Source organism: Aquarana catesbeiana, linkage group LG07 (genome assembly GCF_042186555.1).
Source record: "Aquarana catesbeiana isolate 2022-GZ linkage group LG07, ASM4218655v1, whole genome shotgun sequence".
Classification (NCBI taxonomy): Eukaryota; Metazoa; Chordata; class Amphibia; order Anura; family Ranidae; genus Aquarana; species Aquarana catesbeiana.
In genome coordinates, this window is record NC_133330.1 from 253,738,199 (window position 1) to 253,756,781 (window position 18,583).

At 41.3% G+C, this 18,583-nt stretch overlaps 1 protein-coding gene across 2 annotated transcripts in view; it reads right to left on the bottom strand.

Annotated features, from left to right (window-relative positions):
- Window positions 1–389: 389 nt before the first annotated feature.
- The window catches only part of LOC141103527 (calcium-activated chloride channel regulator 1-like), a 35,066-nt gene continuing 16,872 nt past the window's right edge, over window positions 390–18,583 (bottom strand). The window contains exons 3-6 of one of the 2 annotated variants that reach the window (XM_073593208.1): window positions 14,306–14,576; window positions 13,175–13,267; window positions 3,516–3,752; window positions 390–1,566 (exon numbers count right to left, since the gene is read on the bottom strand). In XM_073593208.1, coding sequence (XP_073449309.1) covers window positions 1,169–1,566; window positions 3,516–3,752; window positions 13,175–13,267; window positions 14,306–14,576 — 999 coding nt within the window. In that variant the 3' untranslated portion in view covers window positions 390–1,168. Of the gene's footprint in view, window positions 1,567–3,515; window positions 3,753–13,102; window positions 13,268–14,305; window positions 14,577–18,583 lie in introns of both variants that reach the window. The other variant, XM_073593207.1, reaches the window with a different exon arrangement.

Genomic DNA, 18,583 nt, shown 5'->3' on the forward strand with positions numbered 1-18,583 from the left:
CCCAGCCTAAAACGGCATTTGAAACAGAACACCAGTCCCATCTTCCTTGCACCTAATTTTTTTGCAGGATTTTAGCTTTTCCATACAAGAGCCAACTATCACTTCCTGATGACTTCTCTCTAGAATAAGTGGGTATGAGACTTTCATTAGCGGCTTAAGGACTGCCCCACATATATATATTGCGGCAGGGCGGCCCTTTTACCTGTATGTGATTCCCGTGAACGGCTTTTCCGGCACGCGCGCGGGCCGCCGGAGCTCCGCTCCTGCTGTGATTGGACACAGCGGGAGTCAATCAACGGGTCCGGCAGTAGAGAGGCCGCAAAGTAAAATGAAGATCTCATGTTTCTGCTAGGCAGAAACATGGATCTCTGTTTTCCTTTAGTCAAAGCACTCCCCCTACAGTTAGAAAGCACACAGAGGGAGCATAGTTAACCCTTTGATTGCTGCCATTACTAGTAAAAAAATAAATACATAAATAAAATGTCCCTAAATCTATTCCATAGTTTGTAGATGCTATAACATTTGCGCAAACCAATCAATATATGCTTATTGGGAATTTTTTTTTATCAAAAATATGTAGCAGAATACATATTGGCCTCATTTTATGAAGAAATTTGATTTTATTATTTTTTTTTTTTTTGGAAGTGTTTTATAGTAAAAAATATTGTTTTTTTTTTCAAAATTGTTGCTCTTTTTTTTGTTTATAGTGCAAAAAATAAAAAACTCAGAGGTGATCAAATACCACCAAAAGAAAGCTCTATCTGTGGGAAAAAAAGAACATACATTTTATTTGGGTACAGTGTTGCATAACCGCACAATTGTCAGTTAAAGTAACGTAGAGTCGTATCGCAAAAAATGGCCTGGTCAGGAAGGGGGTAAAACCTTCGGGAGATGAAGTGGTTAGACAAAAAGCAATTTGATACCGTGAATACATTTAATAAATCGGCATTGAACAGTGCATGCAAGGCATTTGTTTTCCATTTCATCTGACTGACCACCCTGCACATAATATGAGCAAGAACCACAGTATTGTCACATTAAAGCATAAATAAATCTGATTCATTTTTGGGTTAACTCTATTAGATATAAATTATTGACTCTATTTAATTACAGTGTAAGTAATTAAGTGCCCTTTAAATGTGTTGTTCACTATTGTCCACTCATTCAGCTATTTTCTATAAACTTTCACAAAGCAAAGAGTAATATATATAATTATCCATATTAGAACGGCCGCTGAACACACTATTGCTACTATCACAGAAGAATTAAGTTCCTCAGCAGGTTCATGTTCATTTGGTGGTTCAGTATGGTTTGCTCCCTCTGGTGTGGTTGCTGCCTGGGCAATAGTTGATATGTCTGATTTCTGAAAGGCGTCATTAATAGCAACTAATGCAAAAAATAGAATTGTTCCATTTGAAATAGGTTCATTTTGTGGTACAAATGAAAATGATTCCCTTGATCCAGCTAACTGTGGGTTGACACTGGTCATGTTAACCTTATATGATCCATAAAAGTTGTCTCTTAAATCTTTAGGGCTTTGGCTCATTCTTAAATCATACTCTGAAGCTGAAATGAAAAGATAACCAGGTTAGGTTCTAAAATCAATTCACCAAAAATATTATTTCACATTTATACATTTAAAGCCAAATCATGGGCAAATATTTTTTTTTCACTTTTGGACAGAGTGGGGAAAGGTTATAATCTCTGACAGGGTTTTTCTGTTGTTTGTGTGCTTACTACAGAGATTTCTCATTCATTTTTGCTCTCCAATTTTTTGCAGTGGAAAAGAATTAGGCCTTCTGTCAGAGATTTCAACTATTTTCATGGGTTAGATTCTGTGTGCCAGAGTATGGCAAGAGTCAGTGGAACAGGGGGGGGGGGGGAATTCATTAAGCAGGGCACAGGAATAAAACACTGTAGAAGTCTTCCCTACTCTACACAAAGTTAAAAAGTTGTGGTTGGAGGTAAGCCCCAGCACAGTGCAGAAGCCAATTCTTCTTTCTTAAGATCCCACATGAAGGCCCAGGGACGTTACCGTCACTTATGTACCATGGGCAAAAACTGAGGTGTAAAGTAAATATAGTTATTTTATCTTTCTACTAATGTTTAATTTATTTTGTCTGTTGACGCAGTGTTTTTACATAGGGTGGGGGGTTTAAAAGATAGGGGGACCTTTCATTTCCATGCAAGGTGTGATTTAAAGTGAACCTCTGTCCAAACTATGTATTTATATATTCTGAGCAAGCAGTAAAAACACCTTAAAATAAGCTCTAATTTACCTCTAGCTATAGGCATTGTGCTGAAATTCACCTTCAAAGTTCACAACAGAGGTACTGAAATCTTAGATATTACCCCATTACTTTTGATTGCACCAACCCAATAATGCTAATACACAGAGGGTGCACCTAAGCTGTTAAAAAACAAATACATGTCAACCTTTGGGTCTTTGTTGTAATCTGTGGGGATCTTTGAGAATTAATTCTTTCTACAATCAGCTAGAGACATAAGAGATTTAAGATCCGCATTGCTACTTGTTTAGAACTCATAAATAATGTAATGTCCGATAGTCCGGGCAGAGGTATGCTTTCATTAATATTTGTTTGTATAGGATTAACACATTTGTGCCAGAGACTGTTGGAATACAGTGGCCAGACAGTGGGGATTCATCCATGTTAGCTTCAGTCTTTTAAGGCAGTAAGTGATTGGATAGTTCCCAAAGATAGATAGAAATTTATTTATAATTGCTATTTTAACAGTGTTAAAGGAGTTGTAAACCTTCAGTTTTTTAACTTTTAGAATGCATCGAGGTGAAAAACCTCCTGTAATGCTGCAGCCCCCCCTCCCCCTGAGCCCCCGTTTTACTTACCTGAACCCCCTCTATCACGTCCCGGGGACGAGCACACCAGCAAAAGCTGGTGTCTCGGGTCCTGATTGAATAGATTGATAGCAGCGCAGCCATTGGCTTCCACCGCTGTCAATCAAATCCAATGACGGGCGCCGGGGCCAAGTCATACATTCGGCTTCTATGGACGCCGAATGAATGACTCGGGAGTGCGCCCGCAAGGTAACCCCCCGGGAGAGCGCTTTTCCTAGGGGGTTATCTAATGTGGGGAGGAGCCATGAGAGTCGCCGAGAGACCCCAGAAGAGGATGTTCGGGGCCACTCTGTGCAAAACGAGCTGCACAGTGGAGGTAAGTATGATATGTTTGTTATTTAAAAAAAAAACAACAAAAAACGAAGCTTTAGTGTCATACCTGATGTCTGAGATATAAAATGTCAGATGTCTATTTTTATGGTTTTAGAATAATATGATAGCCTTGGAAATAGGATCTGTTAGATAAATCAAAGTTGTTTTTAAACTGTGGCAGAAGTAATTGACAAAATACCTATTATAGTAGATGAATTCCTAACAAAAGACTCTCTATCAAGGATTGAAGATATTGTAACAATGTGAATTTGTGTGTTATATTTTTAATGCAAAGTAAAACACATTTTAAAGCAAATAAACAACTTACCTGTTCCTTCATCCAAAACATTACCAGTGGCTGTCCAGAACAGGTTGATACGCCCCTTTTCTATTTTAGCCTCTAAATCTGATATCTTTTCAGGTTTAAAGATATTTTGCTTCTGATATAATGAGGCATTAGTCACCTCAAATGCTCCACCCGAAGCTGTTCTAATGAATGCCCCCAGATTGAGACCATCATCATCATCATCAACTGTTACCCTTGATGGATGCAAAGTGATTTTACCTGCAATTTCAATATATGTTAGAAAATAGAAATAATGCTATATTGTGATATTTATAGGCATTCAACTTCATAATTAATTTTACTGAAAATAATTTTCAGCTACTGATTTTGTTTATTCTAAATAACACTAAGTAGAAATGAGAAAAAAAATAATCAATTTTTTTCAAATTTGATCAGTTCATATGTGGATGTAGCACCCTCTTAGTTAGGTTACTAGAATATTAGGTAAATTTAGTTCTTTTTAGCTCCTCTGTAATTATTGGAGCAGTTGTTGATTTCTTTTGGCTGTTTTGGATCTGATTGCTCTTCCCTGTCTTCTAAAAAGTTGTGGAACATAGGAGTAGAGCAAGGTAAATGGGCAGCATAAATATTTATTGTGCTACAGCCAATCCCTGAGGAGGTGTGAGCAGAAGGTGGCTAAGGAGCACGTAAACAGTCCAAGCTTTAGAAACAGCAGTGTCTTTCTGTTAAAGAAATTCCACCACTACCACAAGCTGTTCTGCTGTTTCAAGCTGCTGTTCATCAAGGTCCCGGTTACCTGGTTATGGAAGAGCTGGGAGGGCCTACACCAGAAAGTTCTTCGGACACCCTGAGACTTCACCTAAGGATACAGTCTGCAGAGCCTCAGTGGAAGGCACCCGGAGGAGCTGAAGGACACAGCTGCTCCCCTGCCCTTGTGAGCTGAGTACTGCTTTACTGCAAGATCCTGCTGATTGTGTACTATTGGGATTGCTGAGACATGTAAATCCTCTGCTGAGAGGTACATACCGACAAGTCCCCTTTAGTTTTATGGTAAGACTTTACTCCAAGTTTGGGCTAAGTACTTCCTCTCTTCAGAGGCTCATACAGTTAGTCTCTCTCTCTCTTTCTTGGGAGAAGAGTCCACTGAACTGGAGTCAAGTACTTCCCTTGCTGAGGAGTACATACCTCTGGTGTCTATTAGTCTCTCATGGGAGGATTATATTCTGAGCTGGGAAGAAGATCTGTTCCTGAAGTTTGCACTATAGAGAAGTGTGTCCTTTTGTTTTTGTTCGTGGACTTGGGGCATCCCATACTACCCTACACTCCCTCAAAGTTATTCAACAATAAAATCACAAAAAGACATCCCCTAGGCTGATTTCTGTGTCAGTGTGCCTGGGCTGTGCTCTGTGTGTGCTGGCAGCCTCTGCGCTAGTGAGGGAGAACTCCAGTCATCATCATCATATGTGCTGCTGCTATCAGGAAGATTGTAGTGACTGTGCTTTAATCAACATGAACCAGTGGTCCTCATGGGGGTGTGCTACATATATATGAGAAAATACATAATAACCAGTATAAATGCTATTATCCTGACAACATAAAACTAAGGTTTAGGATATTAGGTTTTGTTGATACTGACAAAACTTTTTCAGATAACTAATAAATATTTAAAAGGTAACTTAAACTTGTTTTTCTTTTAAAAGATTGTTCAGGTGACCATTTGCAGTGTACTGCAATCTGTGCAGGACCAGAGCAGTGGGTGGCAAAAACCAGCAGCTCAAAGTCAATACCTTTAACATCACTATACCTTTTCCCAGACTTTAACACCCAGAAGTCATTGCTGCAGCTTTTTTTTACTGCCATAGGCAGGAATTGCCCCATTTCAAGGTCTACATGGGGATAATAGCATCCATGCTGTGTGCCATTGTGTCAGCTTTGCTTTCACAGTGGAGGGATGACAATGCAAATCCCTTCTTTATACTGCAAGAGCAAGATGTGCAAAACACAAAAAGACAGTAAGTCGAAATGTAATTAATGTCAAAATCCAAAAACTCTATTAATGTTATGTAGCATCCTCTAGTGTGCTACAAGTTTTGACTCCTAGTTAACTTGTGACTCTTAATTGGGTCATGAGTTTACTGCAGGTCAGGCTGGATGACTCATGCAGGAAGGTTTTTGGTGTTTTCCCCAGATTCTAGAAGTTTGGAATAATTTCCAAAAGTTAGTGGGCAGAAGCCAGGAGGGTTGATCTGCTGACTTAGGGGAACGTGGCCAATTCCCAGGCAGTGGGACTGAATCAGAACAGCAGAGGAGTGGAAGATGTTGTGCTGAGGAGACTGTCGGTGACCTTAGAGGGAAAGCCCTGGTCTGGGAGCTAGAGCTCAGGCTGGCTTGAGAGGTTCCTGACAGCAGTACGGTTTGAAGGGAATCTTGCCTGAGAAGCAGCGGGAGCAAGCAGAACAGTGTGAGTATATCAGCACACTCAGGGACTCAGGGACAAGGAGAAAGACTGCCACATGTAGCAAGCCTTTCTGGAAGACAGTATTGTGCTTAAATCTTTCCTTTCCCTTGCCCTGGGAGATCTTCAGAGCAGCCAGGTGGACTGGTGAAGAAGCAGCGAGGTGGGCTGGTAGTTCCTGCAGTTAGTAGAGCTGTGATCAGTGTCTACAGTGGAGTTGGAAAAACTCAGGTATGCAGCCTACAACACTTTGTGCTACTTTCTAAGGGATTGAGAGTTCCTAGTCTTTAAGGGGCTTTTGCATCTTTAATCATCAGTGACTGTCAGTATTTAGGAGGAAGACAGTCCTGGAGCGTATACATAGAGAGTAAGTTGTCCCTGGTTTTGTTGCAATAAAGCTGGGCATCCCATAATTCCATTCCTCCACCCAAGTTATTATCTCTAATATACAACAAAAACCAAGCTCAAAGACTGTTCCTTATGTCTGGATGAAGGTGGGAAATGCTTGTTGCCTGGCTGTGCAGGAGCGGGGATCCCAGTCATCTGCAACCCCTGCCGGGTTAGTGCTACAGTTAGAAGGTGATTGAGCTGCTATATATTTATATTTCATTTTAGTGTTTTACACACACACTTTAAAATTTTCTAGCTCCATAGTGGCCAAGACATACATAAAATGCTAGGCTATGGTTTATAATCACAGGCTGGGCAAACATTAGCCTAATAACCTGAGTTTGGCCCTTCCCTTGTGTGTTTCAAGAGGAGAAGTTTACAAATGCTTTGTAGCAGGGAGTAATAGTATCTGCAGAATATTTACACATGTTTTACACATACTTGCATGGCCTCTTTAAAGTTGTATATCCCCTAGTTTGCTGATCACAATTAAATAAAAAAGCACCAGTACCACTGGTTTTAATTCTCTACAGGACATTAGCAAGTCAACAACCTTTTCATGTCTTTATTGATTGATAAATGGGAAGCCAATAACACTTTTAGGTTTAAAATAAGCAATATGATGGAAGATTGTGCCAAACCAAAACATACACACTATATAAAAAGTATGCAGCAGTGTCAGACATATTATTTGTGCAGACCTTGCAGCAGCACAAGGGCCCTTTGGGACTTAGTGGCTCACTTATGCCCCGTACACACGGTCGGACTTTGTTCGGACATTCCGACAACAAAATCCTAGGATTTTTTCCGACGGATGTTGGCTCAAACTTGTTTTGCCTACACACGGTCGCACAAAGTTGTCGGAATTTCCGATCGACAACCACGCGGTCACGTACACCACGTACGATGAGACTAGAAAAGGCCGGTTCAGAACCAAGCGCGGCACCCTTTGGGCTCCTTTTGCTAATCTCGTGTTAGTAAAAGTTTGGTGAGAGACGATTCGCGCTTTTTCAGACTCGTGGCTTTCAGATCGTTTTCTGCCGTTCAGTTTGTGCTTGTGGGTTTGTATTTGCTCTTCAGTGCGTGCAGTCAGTTCGTATCGGAGTTTTCTGTGCGATCTTGTCCGCTCGTTGCTGTTTTTCAGGTCGCTCTTCACAGGCCTTGCTGTTCTTCAGTGCGTTCTGTTACTTCGTTCTGAGCAGCCGACCGTTTTCTAGCCATGTTTCGTATGCGTACTCCTCGTACAGTTCGTGCTGTGCGGGGGCTTGGTGTTGGGGTCCTGACCTTGACACAAGTCCAGTCCATGAACAGGGTGGGGAGGAGTTCATGGACCAAGAATTGGTTGCTTCAGCGTGACCAGTTCTGTCATATGCCTTTGCTCCGTGAGATCCGTGAGAATAATCCTGATGATTTCAGGAACTTTCTCAGGATGACGGACCCCGTGTTTCACCGTTTGTTGGCTTCGCTGACCCCCTATATTAGCAGGCAGGATACCTGCATGAGGCAAGCCATCACTCCGGAGCAGAGGTTGGTCGCTACCCTGCGGTATTTGGCCACAGGGAGAAGCCTACAGGACCTCAAGTTCTCGACAGGCATCTCCCCCCAGGCTCTTCTTTGTGGACATTTACTGCTTGTGTTTGTTTGAGCTGACCCTGACAGAAATGTGTGGAGTGCAGAAAATGTCGTGATTGTGTAACCTTATACAAAGCACTGTTGGCTGTTATTTACTAAATGCAAACACACTTTTCACTACAAGTACACTTGCAACTGCACTGAAACTGCACTTGTAGTGCAAAGTGGATTTCCCCTTAGGAAATTACCCCCATTTTCTCATAAAACAACAATTACATCACCCCAAAAGTGTTGTAGCGTTGAGATAATAATCCACACATTCTTGATGAGCAATCTTTTTAATACCTGCACAATCACATGTGCATTTACCAAAGGTTTTTCTGACAAACCAACATGTTTGTTGTATAACAATTTTTGTGGTGTCATTATCCAAAATCAAAATGTGCATTTTATAGAAAACAGGCCTGTGTAAAACCCACAAGAAAGACACAAATCTTGATCTTACAAAGTTCACATTTGGTAGAACTTGAAGGCAATATCAGACATGAGTATTTAGGAACTGTGTTTGATATTGCGTTCAGATGGGGGGAAATCACCCCTGGAAAAGCCAAATTTGGAAGATGCACACAAATTTCTCAATGTCAACATGTGCTATCTGCCATCAGGGGGGATCAAGGGACGTGTTTTGGGGGAGAAAGCCCTTCCTCACCGCTACTTTATAATTGAGGAAGGGGTTGCACCCCCAAAACGCGTCCATTGATCTCCCGTGATGGCAGATAGCACATGTTGACACATTGTGTGCATCCTCAAAATTTGGCTTTGTGCAAAATCACAAAAACATTTAGCACATTGTAGCAGACAAAAGAAGAAAGTGATTTGGAGGGGCTTTAAACTCGCCCCAAAACATCAATGATGTTTTTATATTTGGGAATAACATCATTGATGTTTTGCTTGATGTTTTCCAATTGTAAATTACACCCCATGATCTCCCCGATCAGGATCTGGGCACTTTCGGATGTGAAAGGATCTGGATCCACAACCTCACGATCACCTAAAAAGAGAGGAAACACAAAATAAATTAGGTTAAAAAAAATGCCGCCATCCATCTCTTATCTGAGCCTGTGGTCGCAGACACTCACCTGTTGTGGTGACTAGTTCCACCACGTTTTCCTCCTCCTGCTCATCTTGTGTTGGGTGGATTTCCCCTTCTTCCAGGGGGGGGGGGCTCTGTTCTCCTCGGATGAGGGGTGTCCTCCGAGTCTTTTCTCCCCTATGTAAAACAAAAATGGTATAATTAGCACACAGATATTTGATGGCAGAACTATAAAGATGAAACATTGCTTGGAAGTGGGGTACAATTGTCTATTTTAGCAGAGTTCCAAGATGTAGCTTTTTTAGTGTCCTTTGTCAAGCTGCAATACTTTACCTGTTTGGTAAAAGCTTCACAGATGTAGCCCCCCCTATAGTATACACTGAAGCACCTGTGTGGCCCCCTAATAAAAATGGTGTTCTTGTGTCCCACACTAGTGCTCCAGTGTCCAGATGTGAAAACAGCTGCTCAGTGTCCTCTCCTTACACACAATCTAGTTTGCATTTCATTCTAGTAACAAAGCCATCTACACAACCCAATTCTTTGAAGACAAGTATAGGGCCTCAAAATGGTGGCCAAATGCATATGGGCTAAACAATGGTATTTTATAGTCCGAAAAAAAAATGTGTGATCCGAACGAATAATGTGCCCATGAACATGAAAGTTGCCATTTTAAACTGTACAACAGTTCCTAAAAGCACATGGAGCAGCACGAACGTAATAAACATAAAGAATAGGAACACAGCACAACTACTTACTTTTTTGCAGCACTCTCCGGATCTTTATGTACTGCTCATGTTCTCGTAATTTCAGGTCCGACCACAGCTTCCTGAGCTGATCTTTCGATCGTCGTACCCCGAATTTCCGGTGCAGACTCCTGACCACTTTCGCCATGATCTTGGCCTTTCTGACATTGGGGTTGGGGTAAGGCCCATACTTTCCATCATAGTCGGCCTTCTTCAGGATGTCCACCATCTCCAACATCTCCCCAAAGGACATATTTGAGTCCTTTAATCTCCTTCTGGATCGGGACGTTTCAGGCTCCGGCCTTTCCTCCCCCTCCTCCTCGTTGCTGTACTTAGCACGATCCTGCTGTCTATCCGCCATGTGCTCTTCCTCCACTGCGCCGAACGAAAAGGGGTGGGGATTAGAATAGAAAGAACGTCAGGGGCGGGCGGAGTTATACGCATGCGCAGTGTGTATAAATCGTAACGCGCGCGTCTTACGTACGATCTGTGAGCGGAGGAAGGAGCATCGGAGATGCCGATCGTGCTAACGAAGGTAGGATCTAAACTTGGGCCTATACTGCTTCGAAATGGAAGCCTATATTGTAACAAGATTAGGGGAGTTTGGCCTGACATTAGGGTTTGTCTTGTGTTGTGTCTTGCAGAGAAAATGGATGGGTTCAACGACCACAATTTCCTGCCCCTGTTTATTGACAAGTACAGAGAGCTGCCCTGTCTGTGGCAGGTGAGACACCCCCACTATAACCACAAACAGAAGAGGCAGGCAGCGCTGGAGAAACTGCTGGAGTTGGTGAAGCCGGTGGTCCCCACAGCAACCATCCCCTATTTGAAAGCTAAAATTGGTGGCCTGAGGAGCACTTATCTTAGGGAGCGCAAGAAGGTCACGGATTCCCTGAGGTCCGGAGCTGCAGCAGATGACATTTATGTCCCCAGGCTGTGGTACTATGAGAGACTGCGATTTCTGTCAGACCACACTGAAGTCAGGGAATCCCTCTCCACTCTTCCTTCCACTCTTCCTTCCATACCAGCTGAGGCTTCTGATGTCCAACCTGGGCCTTCCAGCCAGGAAGAAGTGGAGGAGCCCAGCTTGAGTCAGGTATAGCATTCTTCTACAGATTTCTGGTCAATAAATAAATGATGTTTACTAGATGTTATTATTGAACACTAATTGCTGCTTGAAAAAAGTGTTTTACATATCAATAGACAGTAGTGGGCACCCAAAATTGGGACAAGAATGCAAAATGCTGGGCTCAGAAGTATAGTCTGTTATATTTGTTAACATTGAATTTGCAGCAGTCAGGAGGTGAAAATTGTGTGTGATTTATGAAAACAATACTAAAACTATGTCCCTTTTTCATACACAGGAAGACCTCAGCCAGGAGGAGGCTGTGGAATGTGGCAGTCAGGAGGAGGCGGGGATTATTAGTGTCAGCCAGGAGGAGGCGGGGATTAGTGGCAGCCAGGAGGAGGCGGGGCTAAGTGTCAGCCAAGAGAAGCCAGGGACCAGTCGCAGCCTGACTGAGTCTCAGGTCCCTCCCCTCCGCCTGCCATATAAAAGGCCCAGGAAGGCCACTCCCAGTCCTGTGCAGGATTCAGCGTACAGGCTGATCCAGGAGGCTTCGGCATCCCTCAGAGCCTTCCCCAGTCCTGAAGAGGCCTTTGCCTGCATGGCTGCCACCAAATTGCAGGGCATGCAGGAGGGCCAACCCAAGATTTCTGAGGACCTGATTTATAAAGTCCTACGTAAGGGGGAGAGTGGGGAACTGAAACACAAGACGGATGTCATGGAGAGGGACGATCCTCCTCCTCCTCCTCCTCCTCCTGCTGCCACAACTCCACCACCACAGCCAAAGCCTGTAAGGAAGCGTGGAAGGAAGACCAAAGAGTGATGGCCCTGGGTTCAGTCTGGTCTGACAAAAGCTGCAGTCTCTTGTATGACCACAGCCTGGGGACACAGATGTCATCTGCTGCTTTCCGGATCTCTGGGACTTCTGGACCAGACGGCCCTCCCTTAGATAAGGACTCCTCAGGCCACCAATTTTGCTTTTAAATAATTGATCTCTGCCCCGGGGGTCCAAGGCTTCGCCCACTTCTGCAGTTTCTCCAGCGTTGCCTCCCTCTTTGTTTATAGTTGTGACCCCTTAATAAAATATTTTTTGGTAAATTCTACTCTCCTGTGTGTGTTTTCATCCAAAAAGGACAGTTTGTTGGTGACGATTCAGGTACATTTCTAAAGTACAATGTGAAATTAACAAGGGACAACAACACCAAACAATCTCCTACAGATTAAATAGAACAACATATCAATGGTGTTGTGGGAACTTGTCACAAAAAACACACAAACATTTTCGGGAGTACAAATCAAAATCACCAAAAAAATAAAAAATAAAAAGAGAAACACAAAAAAAGATTCTACATTAAAGTAAAAAAACAAAACAAAAAAAAATGTTGTCAGATGTGAGAAATCAAAATATATTGAGGGAATCCCGATAAATAGTAACGAAAAAACTTTGTGAGAAGTGTGTGTGAATATGAGCATCAAAACGACTTAATTCTTGTCACATTATAAAGAAGAAGAGAGTGTGCTGTATTAAACCATTTTGAACATTGCAGCGTGACGAAAGTGCTTTATCCATTACGAACGCTAAGTTTACCAGAACGAGCTGTCCCGTGTCGGAATTTCTTCTGAGCATGCGTGGCACTTTGTGCGTCGGAACAGGCCACACACGGTCGGAATTGACGCGATCGGATTTTGTTGTCGGAAAATTTTATCTCCTGCTGTCCAACTTTGTGTGTCGGAAAATCCGATGGAAAATGTCCGATGGCGCCCACACACGGTCGGAATTTCCGACAACACGCTCCGATCGGACATTGTCCATCGGAAAATCCGACCGTGTGTACGGGGCATTATACTATATGTGTGCTGGGAAGGTTTCAGAACCTTTTCCCAATGTCATATAATCCTGGGCTTACTTCTCTTAGGCAGGGCAGCAAGAATTCTCCATGATGCCCTAACTCTTTACTTGGTTTATACCAAAGTGGTGTTGGGCAGAGAGAATTTCCTTCACTCCCCGCTTTACTGGCACTGATACATACGAAACACTTCTCTGATTTCCAATTGGCACTGGACTGGAACTAAAGGAGATGTTTGCTGTCTAAGCCCAAGCACATATTATGGACCATAAGGGAGTTAAGGATATCGCAAAGATATCTGCATGTGTCTGTCTAGCTCACCACATTGACTAAATGTTTGTGCTTGAATAGCAATTGAACAGGTGACCAAACAATACTCTCACACCAAGGCCAAGGAATAGGATGCAATTAGACCACACAAATGAAGTGAAGGTAATCTTACCATTTTCTATATAACCAGGAACATACTGCGCGTGACTTTGGCGCAATGTCAAACGGCTTTTACCCTCCATACCTTTAACTAGCACTTTTAGGCTATGTCTCCCATCAATCCTAAAAGCAGTAAAGTATTTTGAGTACACTCCATCATTCTTCACAATATCAGCACCTAAGACAAAAAAAGGGAAAAATATAAGAATTTCAGGGATAGTCCACAGAAAACTGATACTTAAGCTGTGGTTCGATAACAAAATTTTAGAGGGCTTTGACGCATCATTTAATAGTGTTATTTACCAAGGAAGTTTATGAGGAGACAGCACAGATTATGTAAACATAGGAAAGTGGATTAACAACCACTTTAATATTAGCCTTTGACTGTTTAAACCTATGATCAGTAATATCAAATTACACTTCGGTATCATTATGGTAGTTTATGTTCAGCAAAAGCAGTGGTCGAAAGGTATATAACAATGCATGCCTTCCAAACCTTGTCAAATCAAGCACCACATTAAGATATACCAATGAGCCACACAGGTGGGAACACCATGAAACAAACTTAGTTTGATAATAATTAACACTTGCATCTGAACTCCATTATGGAACTGTTATGCCGCATACACACGGTCGGAATTTTTTCCGACAACAAATGTTTGATGTGAGCTTGTTGTCGGAAATTCCGACCATGTGTAGGCTCCATTGGACATTTGCTGTTGGAATTTCCGACAACAAATGTTTGCGAGCTGGTTCTCAAATTTTCCGATATCAAAACTTGTTGTCGGAAATTCCGAGCGTGTGTACCCAATTCCGACACACAAAATTCCACGCTTACTCGGAATCAAGCTGAAGAGCTGCACTGGCTATTGAACTTAATTTTTCTCGGCTCGTCGTACATCACCGCGTTCTTGATGTTCGGAATTTCCGACAACATTTCTGCGACCGTGTGTATGCAAGACAAGTTTGAACCAACATCCGTCGGAAAAGAATCCACGGTTTTGTTGTCGGAATGTCCGATTGTGTGTACGCGGCATAACTGTTATTTTGTTCATTAACAGTTCAGTTAGTGATAGTGTTAGCCAACCAACCAACCACTTTTTCTCTGCATGAACTGGACAATTTTTAAATTCATGAACTGTATAATTGCTCTATTTATTTTCTGCAATACTCCTACTTTGATTCATGTCATACAAAATAATATTTTTTCAGCTACCTGCTCCATTATCCAGAAGCTCCAGAACAGTGGGTGCTCCAGACACGGGTTCAATAATCGCTGTGACGTTTGCTCCCTTCACTGGTAACATACCTTGACTCACTGACACATAAACCATCATTGGATAAGGGAAAACATTTTTATCTGTATTCATATGGGCTGTGACGGTAATTGGAGGCACATTTTCATCAGCTGCTTTTGAATTCACAATTAAACCTATGGATTGATTAATTGTCCAAGTGTTGCAGAGACTGTAATCCCATTGTCCCCTCTACAGAGAAAGAAAGACTAGAGTTATTTTATATTTCTGGAAGTGTTAGGTATACAGTATTAAAGGAGAGGTCCATTAACAACTCCATTAAGCAAGAATGAATGGATTGGGCCAAAGGCAATATAGGGTAAGTATTTTTTTTCCATGATCATGACTTATAGGCCTCCATGGATGATGAATATAACATTATTGTTTTATAAAATGTATAACATTATTGATTTATAAAAAAAACACAAGAAAGACATTGCATATGAACATTACCCTAGGTTATGTGGTTCATAAATAATGAGTTAAGAAAATCTTGTTTAAAAAAAAAAAAAAAAATCAATAATGTTATATTCATCATCCATGGGGGCCTATAGGTCCACGTCATATAGATATGCTGATTGTATATATAATTTCATATAGATATGTGGATTTTATACATTATTTTCCATTTGATTTTATATATAGTTTTTCTTATGCCACATATATGTATTGTCTGTCCTTACAAAGGAGAAATAGGGGAACCTAGAGTGTAATGGTAATTGCATAACATGGGTTTCTGACAGAGTCACATATGCCAATGCTACACACTCAGCTTCTTTCTTTGCTCTTTTATATATATATATATATATATATATATATATATATATATATATATATATATATATATTTATGTATGTGTATTTCATATATTCTATATTTGCACCATTGTGATTTTAGTAAAGTACTTGATTTTAGTTAGGACATAATTCCCAGTTTACACCACTAGATAAAGGCATCCTTAGCTCTGGACTAACAGCTTGACAAAGGAGCATGCCTGACCTGTCATCGCCAGTGCGCATGCTCAGAAACGCATTGCAGAACGTCTTGTAAAATCATCCCGCTTGCCGCTGTGCTCCAAGTAGCATTCCAGCCTTCGCTTCTGTATTCCCTTTACACATTGAGCCGACTCTTGGATCCAAATGAGCGGCTACACCACCATGAGTGTGGACTCAAAGGACTATCTTGATGCCTGTTTTTAACCTACAAAATGTGAGTTGATCCTACATTCCTTAAAGTCTACACACAGAAGCGCCTTTTGCTTTTCTTTTCTCTTCATGGTGTAGTAAAACCCTTTTGGGTTATGAGCCATCTCATGAAAAGAAATATAAAATACAAGTGCAGCGCTAGATAAATTCCACAAATAATGAATTGTATATAATAACAATTATACAATTGTAGAATTGTACAATTATATATAATAGCAACAAGTGCAATAGTGCCAATCAATAGAGGTGAAAATCAAGTGCAAATGAAATTAATAATCTAAAAGTCCATAAAAAATGAAACAAATAGATATTCAAGAGGGTCAATACAGGCTTAGTAGATCAATCAGAAGACAAAGAAACACTGTTGGAATCTCTTTAACTTCCTTCCAAGATAGCCGGTCAGCATTAGTGAAGAGCACCTAAACGGTAACATTCTTGGGAGACCGTCCATTTGCCATTAGCGAGGATATCAGTGCCTTATCGCTAATGGAAAATGGACAGTCTCCCGGGAATGTGCCGTTTAGGTGCTCTGCACTAATGCTGACTGGCTATCTTGGAAGGAAGTTAAAGAGATCCCAACAGTGTTTCTGTGTCTTCTGATTGATCTACTAAGCCTGTATTGACCCTCTTGAATAAGGGCGGTCGCAGGCTTTCTGGTAAGCCTCCACTGTTTATTCTTAGGTGACGGGCAGCACTGGTGGCGAAAGTCCAGACCAAGGGTCTCCCATTGAATATTTCCCATCTGGATGTCTTCATTCATTAACTATTTTTTTAAATTTTTTTCACGATTTTTTGTGGTTTTGTGTTTCAGCCATGCACTATCTATTTGTTTCATTTTTTATGGACTTTTAGATTATTAATTTCATTTGCACTTGATTTTCATCTCTATTGATTGGCACTATTGCACTTGTTGCTATTATAAATAATTGTACAATTCCACAATTTTATAATTGTTATTTTACACAATTCATTATTTGTGGCATTTATCTAGCGCTGCACTCGTATTTTATATTTCTATTTGTGTGCCCTCATATCGGGGTTATAGTGTTCAGCTGCAGGATATTCTTCAAAGTTTTTTTTATTGTTTTCATTAATTATTTTATATATTTTTTATATTTTTTCACTTCACGTATTTACGCACCTAGCGCAATTCTTTTTCTTTTTTATCCTTTTTTATTTATTACCTCATGAAAAGAGTAGAGCATGACTGCAGCCTCACTTTGCAGGTGGAAAACCAGGGGAATTGCTATTCTCTAGTTTTGAGGTCACTGGCTTCTGGCCTTTGCCAAGTGCCCTGGGCTCCAGGTATGCAGTTACTACCTTCAAAAGAGCTTTAGAGTGCTAACTGCTTTGGGTATAGCCCAGGCATGTCCAAAGTCCGGCCCATGGGCTAATTGCTGGCCCCTGTTTTGGTTTCATACGGCCCCACTGGTAATTTGTATAAATATATGTTTTGTGGCCTCTGACGAATCCACAAACACCGTTCCCGGATTCGTTCAGGGGGGCACAAAAGATATCTACTCTATTTATTGTTCCTCAGAGGGGACAGGGAGGGGGCGGGACTAGTCTCGTCAGATTACATACATGAGAATCTCCTGTCCTGTTTACTCGGCGGCCTCTGTAATAGGAAGTCCAGTCTCCTGGGCTGGCATTGGACATCTGTTCTATCATAGAAGGCGGGACTTTGTATAAAAGAGGCCTTCGAGTAAACAGGAGATTCTCCTGTATGTAACCGGTTGGCGCTCATCCCACCCCCCCCTGTTCCCTCCGAGGCTGCATATGGGCATAGATCAGGCTGCACTGATGGCAATGGTGAGGCTGCATTCATGTCAGCGGTGAGGCTGCATTCAGAGGCTGCATTCATGGCAATGGTGAGGCTGCATTCAGAGGCTGCATTTATGGCAATAGTGAGGTTGCAGATGGGCACTGATTAGGCTGCATTGAGGGGCACTGACCCTTATTTTGCTTCACAGTTCTTTTTTTGAAATTTAAGTTTTTTTTCCTGAAACTTCCCTCCGAAAGTGAAGGTGCGTGTTATATGCAGATAAATACGGTATATCCAAATAACACGCCCAAGCTCATCCTTAGTCCTGAGCGGCGCTCGGGGATTCGTTGGGGACCACAAAAGATATATATATCCAAATAGTGTAGGGCAGTGTATTAGTTAATTTGCATTTCATTTTAATGGTTTAAAGAATGTCAGGCAAAATGGTCGGCCCTCATGCATGTTCACTTCATCAAATCATTCAAATCTGGCACTCTTTGAAAAAAGTTTGGACACCCCTGGTCTAGCCACTTTAAGACCAGGATTTTTCTGGCACTTTTTGTTTTTCAAGCTTAAATTAGTATTTTTTTCTAGAAAATTACCTATAACCCTGAAACAGTATACATTTTTTTTTAGCAGAGACCTTAGGGTATAAAATGGCGATCATTGCAATTTTTTATGTTTCACGGTATTTGTGCAGCAGTTTTGCAAACGCAATTTTTGGAGGGAAAATACACTTGAATTATAAAGAAAAATTATAAAGAAAAAAACAAAACAATATAAACACCCCATTTTATTTGTAAAATGTGAAAGATGATGTTATGTCAAGTAAATAGATACCTAACATGTCACACTTTAAAATGTTTGTAGAATGGCGACAAACATAAAAATCTCCACAGGTTACGCTTTAAATATGTTTAAATGGTACCTGTTTAGAGTTACAGAGGAGGTCTAGCACTAGAATTATTGCTCTCACTCTAACATTTGCAGCGATACCTCACATGTGTGGTGCTAATACCGTTTACATATTTGTGCGCGACTTACGCATGCATTCGCTTCTGCGCGCAAGCACAGAGGGATGATCTTTTTCCTTTTTATTTTTACACTGTCCCTTCAAAAAAACATTTTTGAGCACTTTTATTCCTATTACAAGAAATGTAAACATCCCTTGTAATAGAAATAAGGGTGACAGGTCCTCTTTATGGAGAGATCTGGGGTCAAAAATACCC